Source organism: Bos javanicus, chromosome 3, assembly GCF_032452875.1.
Source record: "Bos javanicus breed banteng chromosome 3, ARS-OSU_banteng_1.0, whole genome shotgun sequence".
Lineage (NCBI taxonomy): Eukaryota > Metazoa > Chordata > Mammalia > Artiodactyla > Bovidae > Bos > Bos javanicus.
In genome coordinates this window covers 15867940-15884713 of record NC_083870.1, presented here as the reverse complement: position 1 = coordinate 15884713, position 16774 = coordinate 15867940, and the positions used below count along the sequence as shown (strand labels likewise).

Genomic DNA, 16774 nt, shown 5'->3' with positions numbered 1-16774 from the left:
AAGGAATGTGACAGTCTCGCAGCAGCTGTGCCCAGCCTGAAACAAGCTCTATTTGAAACCCCCAACAGCTGAGCCCCTCCCAGCTACCCGCTGGCCAGCCTAGCCACCCCCTGCCCAAAATGACAAATAAGTAGAGAAATCCAAGCAACAAGCAAGCATGCACACACACACACACACACACACACACACCAACAAGTAAACTGCGGGTGAAGGTAGAGTGGGGGAAAAAAATCCACTTGCCCAATGACTCCCCAGGTCTCCAAGCCTTCAAGCTCGCAGCAGGAGGGCTCCCAGCAAGCAGAGCTTTGACAGAAATCCACCTTCCTCAAGCCCCACTCCCTTGGAGGACGCGATTTCCAAGCCCGCTAGGGGAGGGAAGCCCCCTCCTCCGCATGGGGACTGGACAGAGGCTGGAGCAGCGGGGCCAGCTCCCTCGATAAAGCCCGTGCCGCCGCCGCCGCCGCCGTTCTCCATCGGGGCGCGCACTCACACACTCGCGCACACACTCATCCTTATTTATCCCCGAGAAGAAGGAGTTGGGGTGGGAGGGGAGAACTGGGGCTGAGCCGGGGGCGCGGGCTCTCGGGGACGCCCGGGAAACCCTGTCATTCCATCCCAAGGAGAGGCACTCCCCCCCACCACCACCCCCCCCACCGCCGCCGCTGATGCCAAGGCGGCGCCCATCTGCTCTGCCCGGGTAACACCTGTAGCCATTTTTATCAGGGGGTGTTTACGAGGCAGCAGCAGGTTTATTCTGAGTCCTCTTTCCTGAGGGAAAGGACCGCTGATTTCCTCCCCCTATATTTTTACTCATGCCCCCCCTCCCCAACACACACACAGGAGACGCCAAATCACCGGTGCTTTTCTATTTTGCCCTAAGTCTCTCAGGGAGGAGGAGGGAAATGGAAACTTAGGAAGAGAGGGAGAAGACAGAGAAGGGACTGGCATGGAATCCCCACCCCCCACCCAGACATTTATTTCTTTTTTATCCTCAGGAAAATGGAGTGGAGCAGGGAGGGGAGGAGAGGAGGGAAGTCACAGGAACTGGCAAGCACATCAAGGCAGAGTGTAATTAATTGGTGCGTTAAGCTGCTGGTTATGCTTTAGTACGAGTGAGCCAGGAGGAAAGATGATTTCTCAGAAGGGATTCTTTAATCCTCCCTAACACAGAGTCTGCAAATTAGACACAGTGTGTGGGGATGTCCCCCCTCCAAGGGAAGCAAGGAATGAATTCTCCCGGGATTAAGCAGGAAAACCATGGGAAGTTAAGTGTTCGATATAATTGAGCAAACGCCTCTCCCCACCACCACCATCTCTCTCTCTCCCCCCCAATCTCTCTCTCTCTCCCCCACTCTCTCTCTCTTTTGCTACCTACATATTCCTTTTGTTCAAAGGTATAAAGAGAAACTGCAACCCCTACCTTTGAGTACAAACCCCAAGAGAGCTCGGTCTCTATCACCATAACAACAATTCCAAACATCCCAAAAATCAGAGCATAGTCACTCAGTCGCTTCCTCTTTTCAAACAGGGCCCTCCTGTGTCCCAGCTTATAGCCAATGTTTTGGTTTTTCCGCTTGTTGGCTTTGGGGAAGGTGGCGCTGCTGGCGGTGGTACCGGCATGCTGGTGGTTGTGGGTGGCATTGGGGTGATGGAGCAAGGTCTGGTGGGCATGGTTGTCCTCCCGGGAGGAGATGATGATCTCCGGGGGGTTGCTGGGGCTGAAGAGCTGGAGGGGTTGGCCCTCGGGCTCAGCCTCAATGAGGTTCCTCCGGGAGGCGCTGAGGCGGCTAAGGGGCTTCATGACCCCCCCGCTGTACTTGCAGGAACTCATGGCGATCTCCGTGAAGGGGTTGCTGTCCCGCCGGTGCACCAGGGGGCTGGCCTGCCGGTGCCTGCCGCCTCCACCAGGCCCACTTGTGGCTGTGGAACTTGGAGAGTGGCCAAGCAAGTGGTCATTGAGATTGAGCTGGCTGCCTTGCCTGGAGGAAGGGTGGAGGATGGCGGTGGAGTTGGATGAAGGGGGGCCCCTGAAAGCAGTGGGAGAGGAGTGTAGCAGGCCGGGATGGACAGGCTGGCTCTGGAGTTGGGTGAGCTGAGATAGGGGATGCTGTGGCTGCTGCTGCTGCTGCTGCTGAAGCTGCGGAGGCTGAGGCTGCAACGGGGGTCCTGGGGGCTGCTGGGGGGCTGCTGGTGGTGCTGGCGGTGGTGGCGGCGGCTGCTGCTGCTGCTGCTGCTGCTCATCCCCGGAGGATGGACAGGGGCACTTGGGGTCTTCATCCAGGTCCCCCACCCCAGAGTCATGGAAGTGCCCAGAAGTGTCCATCTTGGGGCCGGGCTGGATTGCCTGCAGCACAACCCCCCACCCCAAAGCCACCCTCGTTCCAAAGATGTCCTCAAAGAAAGCCAGGCATCCAAGCTCCCCCACCAGAGTGTCTTGGCTCCAGTCCTCTCTCTTTGGCTTGCTCCGGTTCTCTGGGGCTGCCTGGAGTCCAGACGCTGCCACTCAAGAATGCATGGTACTGGGCAGGGAGGGAGGGCAGGAGGGGAGCTTGGAGAAAGAAGAAGAAGGGGGAAAAAGAACTCTGTCTCAGGAGGTGGTCCTCTAGGAGCGTGTGAGGCCAGGCTCAGCTTCACTCCTCGCTGGCTCAATAGCTTTGCTCTCCTCCTCCTGCCACTGTTATAGGGTAAGCCAAGCCCACTTATTAGCAGCTGGTCTCATTGGCTTGGCTTAACTCTCCAACCACCTCCTAACTCCGCCCCCCGCATAGGCTCCTCCCCAGAGGAGGGGCCTGCCGCGCTCCGTTCCCAGCCCCGGCGGTGGCGCAGCGAGGGCTGGGAACTGTAGTTTCGGCTCCCCACCCGGGAGCTGAGCAGCTGCCCTCTTTTCCTCTGACAGGTATGGCAGAAACCCGTCAGCCCACGGCGATACGGGATGTATGCGCACGCGGGGTGGTGGCGAAGAGGAGCAGAGGTCCTCGTACGGAGGGCAACTGTGCACCCTGATGCGGCGGCAAGAAACAGGAAGTTATTAATGGTCGGGGTCTACGATAGCTTATTTCACACCTATTATCCAGCTACAGCCTCCAAATACCAAGGAGACGCGAAGTTTCCATTTCACAAACTGATGTTCAGAGACATTGAGTAACAACTTCAAGGTCACAGAAGCAAAGGTCACATCCTCCTGACCCCAGGTAGACACTGAACTGCCTGCAATATGTGTGCAGGAGCATCTGTTATTTCTAAGCCTCACAACAACCCTATGAAAATGATGTCATTATTCTCCTTCTGCAGATGAAAATCGTTGTTTAAAAAAACCACTCAAGCACAGATAAGTAACTTGCCAGATGTTACCCCGTTTGTAATTAAGAGTAGTAGAATCTGAACCCAGGTCAGTCTGAACCCACAGCCCCTATACCATCTCCCAGGATGCCTTTCTACTGTGATGCTCAGTGCAAAGTGGTGGCTCCATAAATGTGGCTCAAATAACGAGTGGGAAAGAGCCAGGTAGAAGTTGTGGAGGAAGAACTGGCCTCCCCAAAGCAGGATGTGTGAAATGGACGATGGCTGCCGCTGGACCTGGAGTCACGGGAGGGTCTGGCAGGAAGACTGAAGACCCCCGTGGTTGCTCCCCACCTGATCTGTTCCATGGAGCTCTGAGAGTCAGAGCTGGGAACAGCTGCTGGCTTCCCAGGTTCAGAACCATCATCAAGTATTTATTAAGCTCCCACTGTGTGCAAAGGGAGTTCCAAAGAAATGGGACCCTGCTGAATTCATTTCCATTTCTAACTGCAACTGACTTAGAGATCAGTGAAGAGGAGGCCTGGGATTCCCCAGGCACACCTGGGGTTTTAGGAAGGCGATGTCGTCCTACCTGGCTCTTGGTTCCCCATCACCCCTTGGCCTCTGTCTAGCTGCTTTCCTGGTAGGAAGGGGGAAGAGTAGGAGAGCCATGCACACATACACACACACAGATACACATATGCAGGTGCACATATATACATAGGTGTGCACTCAGTGGTCCATAAACGTGCACACACACAGTGAGGTTTTAAAGCAGTTCTGAATGGTGAGCGGCAAGTAGCCAGGTCAGGAAGGGGCAGAGCTCCCATCAAAAGAGCCCGGAGTACCCTTCCTATGCCAGTTCTCACCTCTCCAATCCCCTATCAGCCCTAACAATTGACAGTTAAGCGTTACTTGTAAGCCACAACCCCTGAAACCTCAATAATTACAACTACAGACAATACCTTGGTAAGTGTTATTATTATTGATGACATGGTAACACTGCCCCGCCCCTGCCACTGCAAGTCGTAACACAGGCTCAGACACAAGCCTGGGGTCTCATGTGTTTTCCCACAGCCATGCCAGCCCACCAGTACCCCTCCCACACCTCCCTCCCTCCAGCATGCCCGGCCTGCCCTCTCCTTTCCCTCTGTCTTCTTGGTTTCCCTCCTTCCATCCCCAAACAGAGCCACCTGTTTTGTTCAAGGCTCCAGATCATATACTTAGGCTTAATGATTTCATAACAAATTACCATTACTGAGTTGTGAGTAGCAGAAATGTGCTGTTACTATTGCTTCTCAGTGCTAGACACAGCATCTGGGCTGTGAAAAACCAGTTTTTAGGGACAGACTCCAGGTCTAGGCATGTCTGTGCCCACTCCACCACCATGATCTGTCTTCTGTCTCAGTTGACCTTTCTGGATCCCCTCCTGCTTCCAGGTCCCCTGGCTGTGCCATGTGGATCGAATGGGGACTGTTAGAGTATGTCCTTCTAGCATGGATGGGGGTGAGAAACACCTGGCAGATGGGAGAACTGACTATACAGAGCCAAATGTCAACTGGAGATTCATCTGGAAATGGGCCAGAACTTGAAGGCTAATGCCACTGATGCAGCTCACGCACTTCGATACAGCCACCCTGTTGGAATGGGAAGAGAACAATATCATGGTTAGAGCTCAGGCTCTGGAGTCAGGCTGCCCAGGCTGCCCCTCTCTGTCAGCCAGTGGCTGTGTGATCACAGGCAGGACAACCACCTTCTGATCCCTGTCTATAAAATGGGAGTGATAGGGTCCCTATATCATGCAAGTCAGTAGGAGTAGGCTACCTCTTCAGACCACACATGCAGCCCAGAAGCTGTGCTGCAGCTGGCTGGTACTGGCTTATAAAACCCAACAGTGTATTTCTCTTCCCAACTCCATGACCAGTGATGTTGCATTGATAGCTTGAAATCCTTGCTGTTGGAAGTGTTTACACCATAGTAATTGGCAAATCTTGCAAATCAAGGCTGACTTTTCCTGAACATCCAAACCCACACCTTGAAGGACAGGCTCGTCCTTCACACGAATTAGGCCTCTTAAGACTGAAAGGGGCTTCCCCGACAGCTTAGCAGGTAAAGAATCCACCTGCAATGCAGGAGACACTGGTTCCATTCCTGGGTCAGGAAGATCCCCTGGAGAAGGAAATGGCAACCCACTCTGGTATTCTTGCCTGAGAAATCCCATGGACAGAGGAACCTGGTGGTCTACAGTCCAATGGGTCACAAAGAGCTGGGCACAACTGAGTGACCAAGACTGTAAAGAGGAAGGCCAAGGGAATGTGCTGGAGTTTCTTAGCCCAGAGAGGACAGAGAAAGTAAACAAGGGCATGCTCACCAAACCCAGTAAGGCAGAGGTGACCTTTGGCCATAGCAGCTCCACCTCGGGTGTGCTGCCATTTCCCCCTGCCCTCCTCTCCACATTCATCCTGCACCACTTCCCCCCTTAAGTCCCAACACCATATATGGTTCCTCCAGTCTATAGTCAGTCACTCAGTCGTGTACAACTCTCTGCACCCCTATGCACTCTAGTCTGCTAGGCTCCTCTGTCCACGGGATTTTGTAGGCAAGAAAATCGGAGTGGAATGCCATTTCCTACTCCAGGGGAGCTCCTCCAATAAGCCTCCATGCCTTTGCCCACGCTGTGCCTTCTGCCCAGCATGCCTTTCCAGGACATCTTCATCTAACACATTGCTTTTTGCCCTTCAAGACATGGCTCACGGGACATCTTTCTGAGAAGCCTCTCCCAAGCTCCTCGTATTCAGAGCAGGGACCCTTCTCCTGTGTGTTCAGTGCCTGTGCCCACCTCTATCCCTGTCTTTGTCAAGCCCTAGAGCTATTATCTCTCTGCATGTCCCTTTGTCCCTAGACTGTGCATCCCTGAGGGCAGGAACAGCATCTTCTTCACTGCCACACCTGCAGCTCTTGCCCAGAGCCTGGCACACAATAGATGTTTAATAAAGATTCACTGAACTGAACTGAACTTGAAAGCTTGGAGAGGTCATTTGGAGGCAAATAAGAGGAAGTCATATTGCTTTCTACAACAAACAATAATCACAATTTCCCCATCAGTAAAATGAGTGTGATAAAAGAGAGTTCAAAGATCACTCAGCCTTAAAATCCTATAATCTGTGGTCTCTGGAATTTGTTACCCCCAAAAATGTAGAACTGACTGAAAATGGGTTTAGAAAGAGTAATGATATATGATTTATATGGCTGTCTTTCCCACTAAGCTGTAGAGTTCTTGAGCCCAGAGAAGGGGTCTAATTTTTTTCTGTATCCCCAACACTGAGCAGGGTATCTGGCCATGGATGTCCTCATTATAGGTTTGTTGTATGGATGGATGGATGGATAGGTGAATGGGTGAATGGATAGATTGGTAAATTGGCTGGCTGGCTGAACAGACAAATAGGTGGATGGATGGAGTTCAGATGATCTACAACAACAGACAATGGTGGGATTTTTGAGAAAGTTTGTGGTGGTTAAGGGCTAACCGTAACCTTCCAGGGATGAAAGTACAAAGATCAACCACACTTCCTCAGACCCTGGATGATTGGGTTAGAGACAGCTTTGAGCTGAACTGCTGTCTAGCCCATCCAGGTTCAGTCATTACTGTGTTCTTACCTAGGAGTTTTGTTGCTGAATCAATTAATGCTTTAAAAATAAAAACAGCCCCTGCGTTTTCATAGCACTTTATAGTTTTCCAACTGCTTTCACATAAAGTACTCCATTTGCACTTCCTGGCAGCCCTGGAAAGTAAGCCAGGAAGGGTTTATCACTCCAGCCTTTACACTCTCACCCCCATAAACTAAAATGAAGAAAGGCTGAAGTGACTCGCTCAAGTTCGTAAGTTAGTCATGGATTTGAACCTGGATCCTTCTGACCCCAGACTCATGCTCTTTCACGCTCCCCATTCGTGCTTCCTGGAAGGCCGCTCCAGCCCACTCAGTGTCCAATCCCACTGGAATTTAAGGAAAGCACAGTGCTGCCTCCACCCAAAGCTTTCCCAGACACCCCCTCCTCAGCTTCTCCCCCCGAGTTTGACACCATCTCCCTCTCCTGAATTCCCTTAGCACTTTATTTGTATCTCTCTGGGGATATTTTTCACCCCTTGCCTTGTATTGGAGTCCTCTGTATGCATGTCTTTCCTCCCCTGTTTTTAATTTACACCCACAAGCAGCTCGGTGACAGGAGCCTGTAGTGTGAATTGTAAAACACACACACAACACCACACCGCACCGCACCTCGCACCCAGACTGTGTGTTGAACTGGGAGGTGAGTGAGTGAACTGATGCCTGAGTGAGAGTCCAGGGCACTGTGACCCTGGAAACAGTGCTTACCTCTTACCTGCACCCCTGGCCACTGTGAGGTCCCATCTGTAGGTGTAGATCCCTCATCCGTGCTTTTCTCTGAGTCCCTGAACATCCAGACCCAGGACAAGGGCTCTCCTAACTCAAGCCTGCTCAGCCTCCCCCAAGCCATGGCAGAAAGAGTAAGGCAAGACCACAGCACACCCTACCTGCTTCCAGGGCACCCACCAGCCGCTCTTAGCCATCTACGGCAGCATATACCATCTCCTCCAGGATCCTGCTTTGCTGAAGAAAAATTGAAACTTCCGTGCTTTGCATGGATCTCGCTACAAAAGAGATGTACGGCTTAACATCTCATGCCCTGGTGCGTTCACTGAAAGCCTGCTCTGTGCTTGTGTGGTCCCCATAAGTCAGTGGGGTTCAATTAGTAGCCCCGTTCTACAGATGGGGAAACTGAGTTAAGTTCCAGGGAAGTCAACTGGCTTGCGCTTGTTGTCAAAGAAGGCAAGAGGTCATGCCTTGAGCCAAACTAGACCATCCACTTGCAAGTCACCTCTCCACTCAGTCACTGCCACCGGGCTTCGTCCCCTTCCAGAGGACAATTCCTCCCGCCCTCCACTTCTAACCAGGTTCTCCGTGAAACCCCCTCTGCCAAAAGGACCTGGGGAAGTTTCATAAAAGCAGCTTCACAGAGAAGGGTGAAGGAAGGGTGACGATTCTGCTCCAAAAACCGTGTGGCCGGCGGGGCTTGTTCTGGATAGGAAGAGAAGACAGAGTGAGCAGGCAGGCGGCGGAGCCGGAGGAGCCTCAGGCTGGGACTCCAATCTGTCTGCTTTAGAGCCACCGTCTTCCTGCCGGTGACCACACGGCACCACTCTGAGCCCATAAAGCTGGACCCAGTCATGCCTCCCTCCATAGTCATCTTGTGAAAATCAAGACGCATTTTTAAATGCTCTCCTGACCCTTTCTCCATGGCTTTGGTGTGAGAACTCGCTGTTCCGGCCAGATGAGTCAGTCTGGATGGGTCCATTTTTTAGAGGAGTTAAAGGTCTCTGGGGCTTCCCAGGAGGTGCTAGTGGTGAAGGACCCGTTTGCCAATGCAGGAGACATAAGAGACACGGGTTGATCCCTGGGTTGGGAAGATTCCCTGGAGGAGGGCATGGCAACCCCCTCCAGTCTTCTTGCCTGGAGAATCCCATGGACAGAGGAACCTGGCGGGCTACAGTCAGAGTCAGACACAACTGAAGCAACTTGGCATGCACAGAGGTCAAACAAAACGTGCTGATATGATCTCTGGAAAGAATGCATGAGATAAGGGTACAGGGCACCAGCATCTCATCACCATGCTGCCTGGCCAGGCTCACAGGGAGCTAGGATAAGGGCACACACTTTGCAAACTGTAAAGTGATACATAGGTCGACTGGGAAAGTGCAAGGGCCTTGGTTGACTTTGGTGGCTGGGGTGGAGCCCATGGAGACCCATTTGGCCAGGGTTCAGCATCTGAGCCTCATCCCTAGAGTCAGGGCAGGTCCAAAGGCCAGTCTACTGAGGGCTAAGTCAGTGGAGGGGTAGGTGTGTCCACTCCCAGCCCCACACTGCAGTGTAGGTGATGGCATCCTCCCCGCTGTCCCCGACTAGACATTCAGCTTCCTGCGGGTGGAATTTCTGTCTATTTTATCCACTGCTGAATCCCCCGTACCTAGCACAGCGCATGCTCTCAATTAAGATTTACTGACTAAGTCCATTTCCTGGTCTCAGTCCCAAAAGGTCAGAGGAGAAAAAAAATTACCTCTAACAGTTTCCCAAACCCAAACTGGCACCTGAGCTGCCAAAGAGAAGGCCAAGAACCAGAGCAGCCCAGGGCCCCAGGCACTCTGTAGCCTTGGATGAATGGCCCTCCTACAGTTCGGGTCGAGAGTGGAGAACAGGTCCCCACAGGCTGGCTAGTGACTTGGACCCCAGGCTTCTGAGCCAACCGATGACATCAGCCCTTCCCCAGACTCCAGTTGACCAGTGGTGGCTCAAGCAGGAAGGTCGTGGTGGCTCCCAGCCCAGCTCTGGCTTTGAGATTGAGGCCACAGCCTATGCTCACCCGTCACCCACCTGGGGCACGGAAACCAGTGGCGGGTTTGTGAGGAGTGTGGAGACCTCTGCTGGTGGCATGTACACATAGCACTGCACTCCAGGCCCCTTGGGAAGCCTGGAGGGAGATCCCCAAACAGAACCACGCCCTTAACCTTCTGCCTCCTTCCTTGGAGACCCAGGAACTACATTCAGTGCCAGGATTCACCTCTGTGAACGTTTTGAAGAAGTAGCTCCTATTTGGCAGGTTCCTCGAGCTGTTTCATCATCGGAAAAGAATAATATTACCACTATTATCTTCCTAAGGAAGCCAGTGTAAAATCGCTGACTGAGAGGGCTGGAAGGAACCACAGAGCTCGAACCTGCGTCTTTTGCGTTGTTAAAGCAGGTTCTTTACCACTAGCGCCACCTGGGAAGCCGGCTTTCTTACTGACTCCACCCCATACCCAAGCTCCACTCCAAGTCGCTGTGACTAGATGGGGAAAAGTCCCCTCTCCCCGCACCACCTGTGCAGGGCAAAGTCAACAGCCAAGGCCTCTGCACCCAGCACTTTGATATGAATAATGCAAAAGGGCAGGCATCTCGCTGCCTCCCTGCCTTCCCTTGCCTTCCTCCTCTCCCGGTAAAGGTGAAAACGGGAGGGTTGCTATGGACACTGCGCTCAGGCTCTCCCTCCTCAATAATAATCCCGTAGCCGCCCTCCCTGCTGGAGTCTGTTTCTAATTGCCAAGCCTCAGAGGCAGGAGGAAGCCTCGCAGGAGGTACCAGGCAGCTGGAAGAACCCAGGGATTAGACAGGCTAAGGGGGAAGGACACAGTGACAAGATGGAAATCACTTGAAATTGGAAGCAACAAGCTCAACCTTTGTAGGTAGATCGACAAAACCAATGTCGATTTAGCCAGAATTAGAAAAGCATTAGTGTCTTAACAGGATCCCCATCAAATCAGACACTTAATCACTGTGGCCAGCGTCTCTCAAGCAGGATTCTGAAAGGAAGAGGGGAAGAGGCGAGGCCCCACAGCTGTGTGCGTGAGCAGTGTCTGCAGGAAAGACCTTGACAGCCTTCTTGCTCTTACATAAGAACAAACATGAGTCCAGGAGCTTCTCTGAGCTCAACTCCTGAGCCCCCTGCTGCCCTGTAGGCAGAGGCATCCCAACTCCCTCCTGCCACATAACCCCCTTCATTTATCCTCCCCAAGAGATCAAAGCATCATCACCATACTAGTTTCCCCACCATGGGAACAGAGCTTGCACTGCCACCCACCCATTAGGATCCCACCAGGTGACAGGAGCACTGTCACCTCAAATCCTGTCCCTGCCGTGAGAACCAGAGCATATCACCTCTGTGAACATGCCCTCTGAGAGATCAGGATACCACCGCTGCTATTACTGTCCCCATCCTGAGACTAGTGCTCTTTTCCGGCGTTGGGCTCTCCACCATGACATCAGAACATTGTCTCCGCTACCCGTGTCCATCCCACGGCTGCCCATCTACACATCAGACCAGGTCACCAAGACCATGAGCGAGATTACATACAGCTATGGACTCAGGTCCAACTGAACGGGAGAGTTCAAAGTGGAACATCCTTTCTGTTTTCAACCAAAAGCCACATGCTTTTGGTTGGAAGGACAGCCAGTTTCATCCTCCAGCGCCCCCAGTGGCCACAAGGAACCTTTAAAAAGGGGACAGGGAACAACTGACTGGTTCCAGATTGGGAAAGGAGTACGACAAGGCTGTATATTGTCACCTTGCTTATTTAACTTACATGCAGAGTACATCATGCAAAATGCTGGGGTGAATGAATCACAAGCTGGAATCAAGATTGTTGTTCAGTCAATAAGTTGTGTCTGACTCTTTGTGAGCCCATGGACTGCAGCACACCAGGCTTCCCTGTCCTTCACTTTTTTCCAGAGTTTGCTCAAATTCATGTCCACTGAGTCAGTGATGCTATCCAGCCATCATCCTCTGTCGTCCCCTTTTCCTCCTGCCTTCAAGCTTTTCCAGTATTAGGGTCTTTCCCAATCTGTCATTTCTTCTCATTGAGTGGCCAAAGTATTGGAGCTTCAGCTTCAGCCTCAGTCCTTTAGATGAATATCAGTACTGATTTCCTTTAGGGTTGACTGGTTTGGTGTTGCTCTCCAAGGGATTCTCAAGAACCTTCTCCAGCACCACAATTTGAAAGTATCAATTCTTCGGTGCTTAGCCTTCTTTATGATCCAAATCTCACATCCATACTTGACCACTGGGAAAAAAAAACATAGTTTTACTATAAGGACCTTTTTCAGCAAAGTGATGCCTCTGCTTTTTTTAATACATTGTCTATATTTGTCATAGCTTTCCTCCCAAAGAGCAAGTGTCTTTTAATGTCATGGCTGCAGTCACCGTCCACAGTGATTTGGGAACCCAAGAAAATAAAATCTGTCACTGCTTCCACTTTTTCCCCTTCTATTTGCCATGAAGTGATGGAACTGGATGCCATGATCTTAGTTTCTGAATGTTGAGTTTTAAGCCAGCTTTTTCACTCTCCTCTTTCACCCTCATCAAGAGGTTCTTTAGTTCCTCTTGGCTTTCTGCCATTAGAGTGGTATCAAGATTGCCAGGAGAAATATCAGCAACCTCAGATATGCAAATAATACCACTCTAATGGGAGAAAGAGGAGAGTGAAGAAGCTGTGCCCTGAACACCACTAAAAAAAAACCCTTCCCATATCCTGGAAGAAGCCTGTGAATGAACCAGGGAAGCCCCATCTCTACCCCCAAAGATCCTTGAGATAGATATAGACGATACAGATAGAGATCTACACACATACATACACATACATATGTGTCTATACATATATATTTTTTTAAAGGTTGAAAAAGATTGATTAAGGGAAGGATCAAAAACTTTTCCAAATCCCCACATTTACACTATTTCTCTCATTTTCAATTTCAGCCATTAAATACAATGAAGCAGAACAGAAAAGCTGTTTATCCTCCAGACCTGTAATGGAAATTCCAAGACTTACCTTGAAAACAAGAGCACGAGGTCACCCCAGAAAATGGATGCAGGACAACCAGCTGGGCTCACATACCAGCAGTGACTCTCTCCAATGCTGACTTCATGACAAGTGGAACTCCATCTGACACCTCGGGAGAACCACAAATAACCCCCCATCCTGGAGCAAGGGTCACTCAAAGATAACCCTTCTCACAGACGCTGGAGCTAGAATGCTGAGGGTCTACAGTGCCAGACAGGCGGAGGCCCAAGCACCGCTGGCTGGACACTTGGTACTGTGACAAAGTCCCCACTGCTGGGAACCACAACCCAGCCTGGACTCCGCTTTCTGCTCCAGAGCCTCTGGTAGGTTTTTCTAATAAAAGGAAAGACACCAAAGAAGGGGGGAGACCTCATATAGGACACCCCCATGAGATCAGGTGGGCTGCCAGCCTAGTCATTTCAGTCCTGGCCTCTGCCCTCCACCTTGGAAATCTTCTCTTCCTGATAATGGGCTCGGTTGACTCTCAGGAGGGTCAAGAGAAGAGAGAACAATTTATTTCTGAATTTCCAGGCCGCCCATCGTTTGGATGGGGAGAAAGGGCATGTGGGCTGCACAAGGATACTCCTTCCATTGCCACAATACCAGGCCTGAGCCATAGTTCAGAAACCAATTCTAACAACAGTTTGGGGGCACCTACCAAGCCTGGTAGCTCAGGTGGTAAAGATTCTGCCTGCAATGCAGGAGACCTGGATGAGGAAGATCCCCTAGAGAAGAAATGGCTACCCACTACAGTATTCTTGCCTGGAGAATTCCATGAGCAGAGGAGCCTGGTGGGCTACAATCCATGGGGTCACAAAGAGTCCTACGTGACTGAGCAACTAACACTTTCACTTTCACCAAGCCCCAGGCATTGTGCAACCCACTTCTCACTGAGCTGGTGATCCTCTGTTAGGCAGTTCCTGTCATCCCCATCATACAGATAACAAGATGGTGCCCCCGTGGTAAGAATCTGCCTGGCAATGCAGGGGACACCGTTTTGATCCCTCCAGGAACTAAGATCCCACATGCCTTGGGGCAACAAAGCCCGTGCACCACATCTACTGAGCCCACAGATCTAGAGCCTGTGCTCTGCAAGAGAAGCCACCGCCGTGAGGGGTCCGAGCACAGCAACTAGAGAGCGGCCCCTGCTCGCCGCAACCAGGGAAAGTCCACAAGCAGCAACGAAGACCCAGTGCAGCCAAAAATAAAACAAATAAAACTTGTAAAACAAAGAGAAACAAGAGGCCTAGGGGACCTGCCCAAGATCAAATAACTGAGTTGCAGACTCTAAAGGCCCGGCACGCTCATCCTGGCTGTTTTCCCATCTGGTGTTTGAAAGGCACGCACAGAAAGGAAATGAGACGAGGCTGTGCGTCTCAGAAAGCTGCTGCTGCTGCTGCTCAGTCCCTCCGTTGTGTTCGACTCTTTGTGACCCTAGGGACTGCAGCCCACCAGGCTCCTCTGTCCACAGGATTCTCTAGGCAAGTATACTGCAGCAGGTTGCCATTTCCTCCTCCAGGGGATCTTCCTGACCCAGGAATCAAACCCATTGTCTCCTATGTCTCCTGTACTGCAGGTGGATTCTTTACTGCTGAGCCTCTGGGGAAGCCCTCTCAGAAAGAGTATGTGCCAAAAATAATCCATTATTCTAACTGGGGAGTTTTTCCCACAATTTAGGAAACCTTGCCTCCTCTGATTGCTCTGAAACTATGTTCCCAGCACTGATTTTATGACAAATACCGTCTCTGGCAATCCCTGTGGCCCATGGTGGGAGCCCCGGGGAGGCCTGGTGAGCACTAATCGTCTTTCTTAGCATAATAGCTTTTTCCTCCTGCAAACCTAGTGATTAAGCCTCCTGGTGGCTCCAGGAACTGGCAGATGTGAGCCGCAGAGGGTGAGAAAGGCCAGTGGCTTCCTACTTACTTCTTGTTACTTCCATTAGAGAGCTTCTAAACCACCCAGAAGGGCCATAGAAGGGAAAGATGAGAAAGAGGGATGAGAGCCTGCCCTGAAGGCCCCCTAGATCTTATCATAGCTGCTTCCTGTGCTCTGAACCTTGATTCTGGCCAATGGGGCACTTCTGCATCTCCCAATAAAAGCCAAGAAGGCTAGCACCCGCCCCCCAACCAAGAAATTTCAGTTTGCCCAGTTCTTTTAGACCCACAGATCTCGTCCAATCAAATTTTTAGAATAGAGAAGAAGAACAAGATTGCAAGAGAGCCTGAGAGACCTGAACCCCAGGTCTAGGACTGGAGAAGATTTATTTTTGTGTTATTGGTACCAAAGCAGGAATTTTCCAGAATAGGTTACCAGAGACAAGCAAGCAGCCAGTATCTCCTACTTCAGGCTAGACAAGTTTTCACTGGAAAGATCTGGTCTCCCCATGAAGTAAAAGATGCAAAGTGCTTAGCACAGAGACAGCATGTGATAGGTACTCAAATGTTCATCTTTCTTGCCTCACTTTTCATCCTTTTCATATGAAGGTGTTTCACTGACAGAAAGGAGGCTTTGGTAAATAAAAGGGTTCTGTCACCTGGCTAAAGAATCCAAAAGCTCTAGGGAACTTCCCTGGCGGTCCAGTGGTTAGGAATCCACCTTCCAATGCCGGAGATGTGGGTTCGATCCCTAGTCAGGGAATGAATATCTTACATGTAGTGGAAGACGGGAAATGAGTGACTTTGCAATTACACTTAATGTTTCATATCCCATCTGTGTGCTTTATCGCTCAGTTGTGTCCAACTCCTTGCAACTGTAGGCTCCTCTCTAGGGAGTATTCCCTTCTCCAGGGGATCTTCCTGACCCAGGGATGGACCCCGGGGTCTCCTGCATTGCAGGCGGATTCTTTACCATCTGAGCCACCAGGGAAGACCTCGGGGCAGTTAAGCCTGTGCTCCACAACTAGAGAGCCCTCGTGCTGCACTGAAAGATCCCACGTGCCACAGCTAAGACCCAACACAGCCAAAATTTTTCTTGAAAAATCCAAAAGCTCTAAATTCAATGCATCTAATTCATTTTAGTTCATGCCATTGTTCGGGAGGGGGAAAGTCACCCTTGGCCCTAAGAAATGATGATGTAAGGGGAGGATCTCTGAGCATACGTGTAGTTTTGCCCTGTCTGGCCTGAATAGGGCCCATCAGAGGTGAAGAACCTGTATCTATGGGGCTCATTTCCACCTGGAGGAGCTTGGAGAAACTAGCCCAAGTGTAGACGGAGCCCAACTCCAAGGCGAGCTTAGTCACGCAGCTTCTGAGTTGTTCTTGGCTGGGGCAGAGGGCGGGGGAGGTGTCAGTCCCCTTGCTTCTCCCATCGCCCTGGCCTTGACTGTACTGAAGCGGCTTTGCCAAGTGATGCACCAGAGGAGAGCAGAGATGGGCATCCTTGCGGCAGTTTGTCAGCTGTACCGAAAAAGTGATGGTGGGGGAGGTGGTGGAAGTCAGTGACTCAAAGCAGGTTCGGGGATTATCTGCTGTTTTCAATTATCCACGTCCCTCATCACCATGGAGAATTGAGAATTGGGTGTATTTGCCTCCCCCTCAGCGCTCTTGCTGGCATTAGAGATGTGATTTGTACTTGGAGCAACTGCGGGAAAGGACTCAGAACGGTCTCTGTATGAACTCCCCCTAGCACTGAAATGCCATGAAATAACTCTCTGCGCCTGGCCCCTCCTGGTCCCTTTAAAAATAACTGGAAGAGAAACATACCTAGTGGGAAGAGAAGTGACAATTACTGAGCATCCACGTGGGACTCAATACTCATTCTGAGCCAAGGAAACTACAACTCAGAGAGGTTAAGTGATTTGCCCGTGACTTGTCAGAAGCAGGAGCAACAAAGCTGGTGCTCTAGCGCAGAGCCAGCGGGCCTCAAGGCTCACCCCAAGGCTCATTTCCCCACCCCACCCCTCTCTCAGCGAACTCATGCTTCCCTCACAAGACACAGTGGGCCCGTCTTGGACCTCCCTGTCTGTATTTGCTAAGATACTTTCAGTTGCCAGTAAAGAAACCCTAACTCAAGAGAGTTTACAAAGACATTTAGGGAGTTCCCTGGTTGTCC

General features: G+C 51.2%; 1 protein-coding gene across 3 annotated transcripts in view; it reads right to left on the bottom strand.

Moving 5' to 3' along the window:
• KCNN3 (potassium calcium-activated channel subfamily N member 3) overlaps positions 1-13891 on the bottom strand; it is a 187652-nt gene extending 173761 nt beyond the window's left edge. The window contains exons 1-3 of one of the 3 annotated variants that reach the window (XM_061404621.1): positions 12713-13889; positions 7832-11947; positions 1421-4916 (exon numbers count right to left, since the gene is read on the bottom strand). In XM_061404621.1, the coding sequence (XP_061260605.1) occupies positions 1421-2323 (903 nt within the window). In that variant the 5' untranslated portion in view covers positions 2324-4916; positions 7832-11947; positions 12713-13889. Of the gene's footprint in view, positions 1-1420; positions 11948-12712 lie in introns of all 3 variants that reach the window. The other 2 variants (XM_061404641.1, XM_061404630.1) reach the window with 2 other exon arrangements.
• Between the last annotated feature and the right edge of the window lie 2883 nt (positions 13892-16774).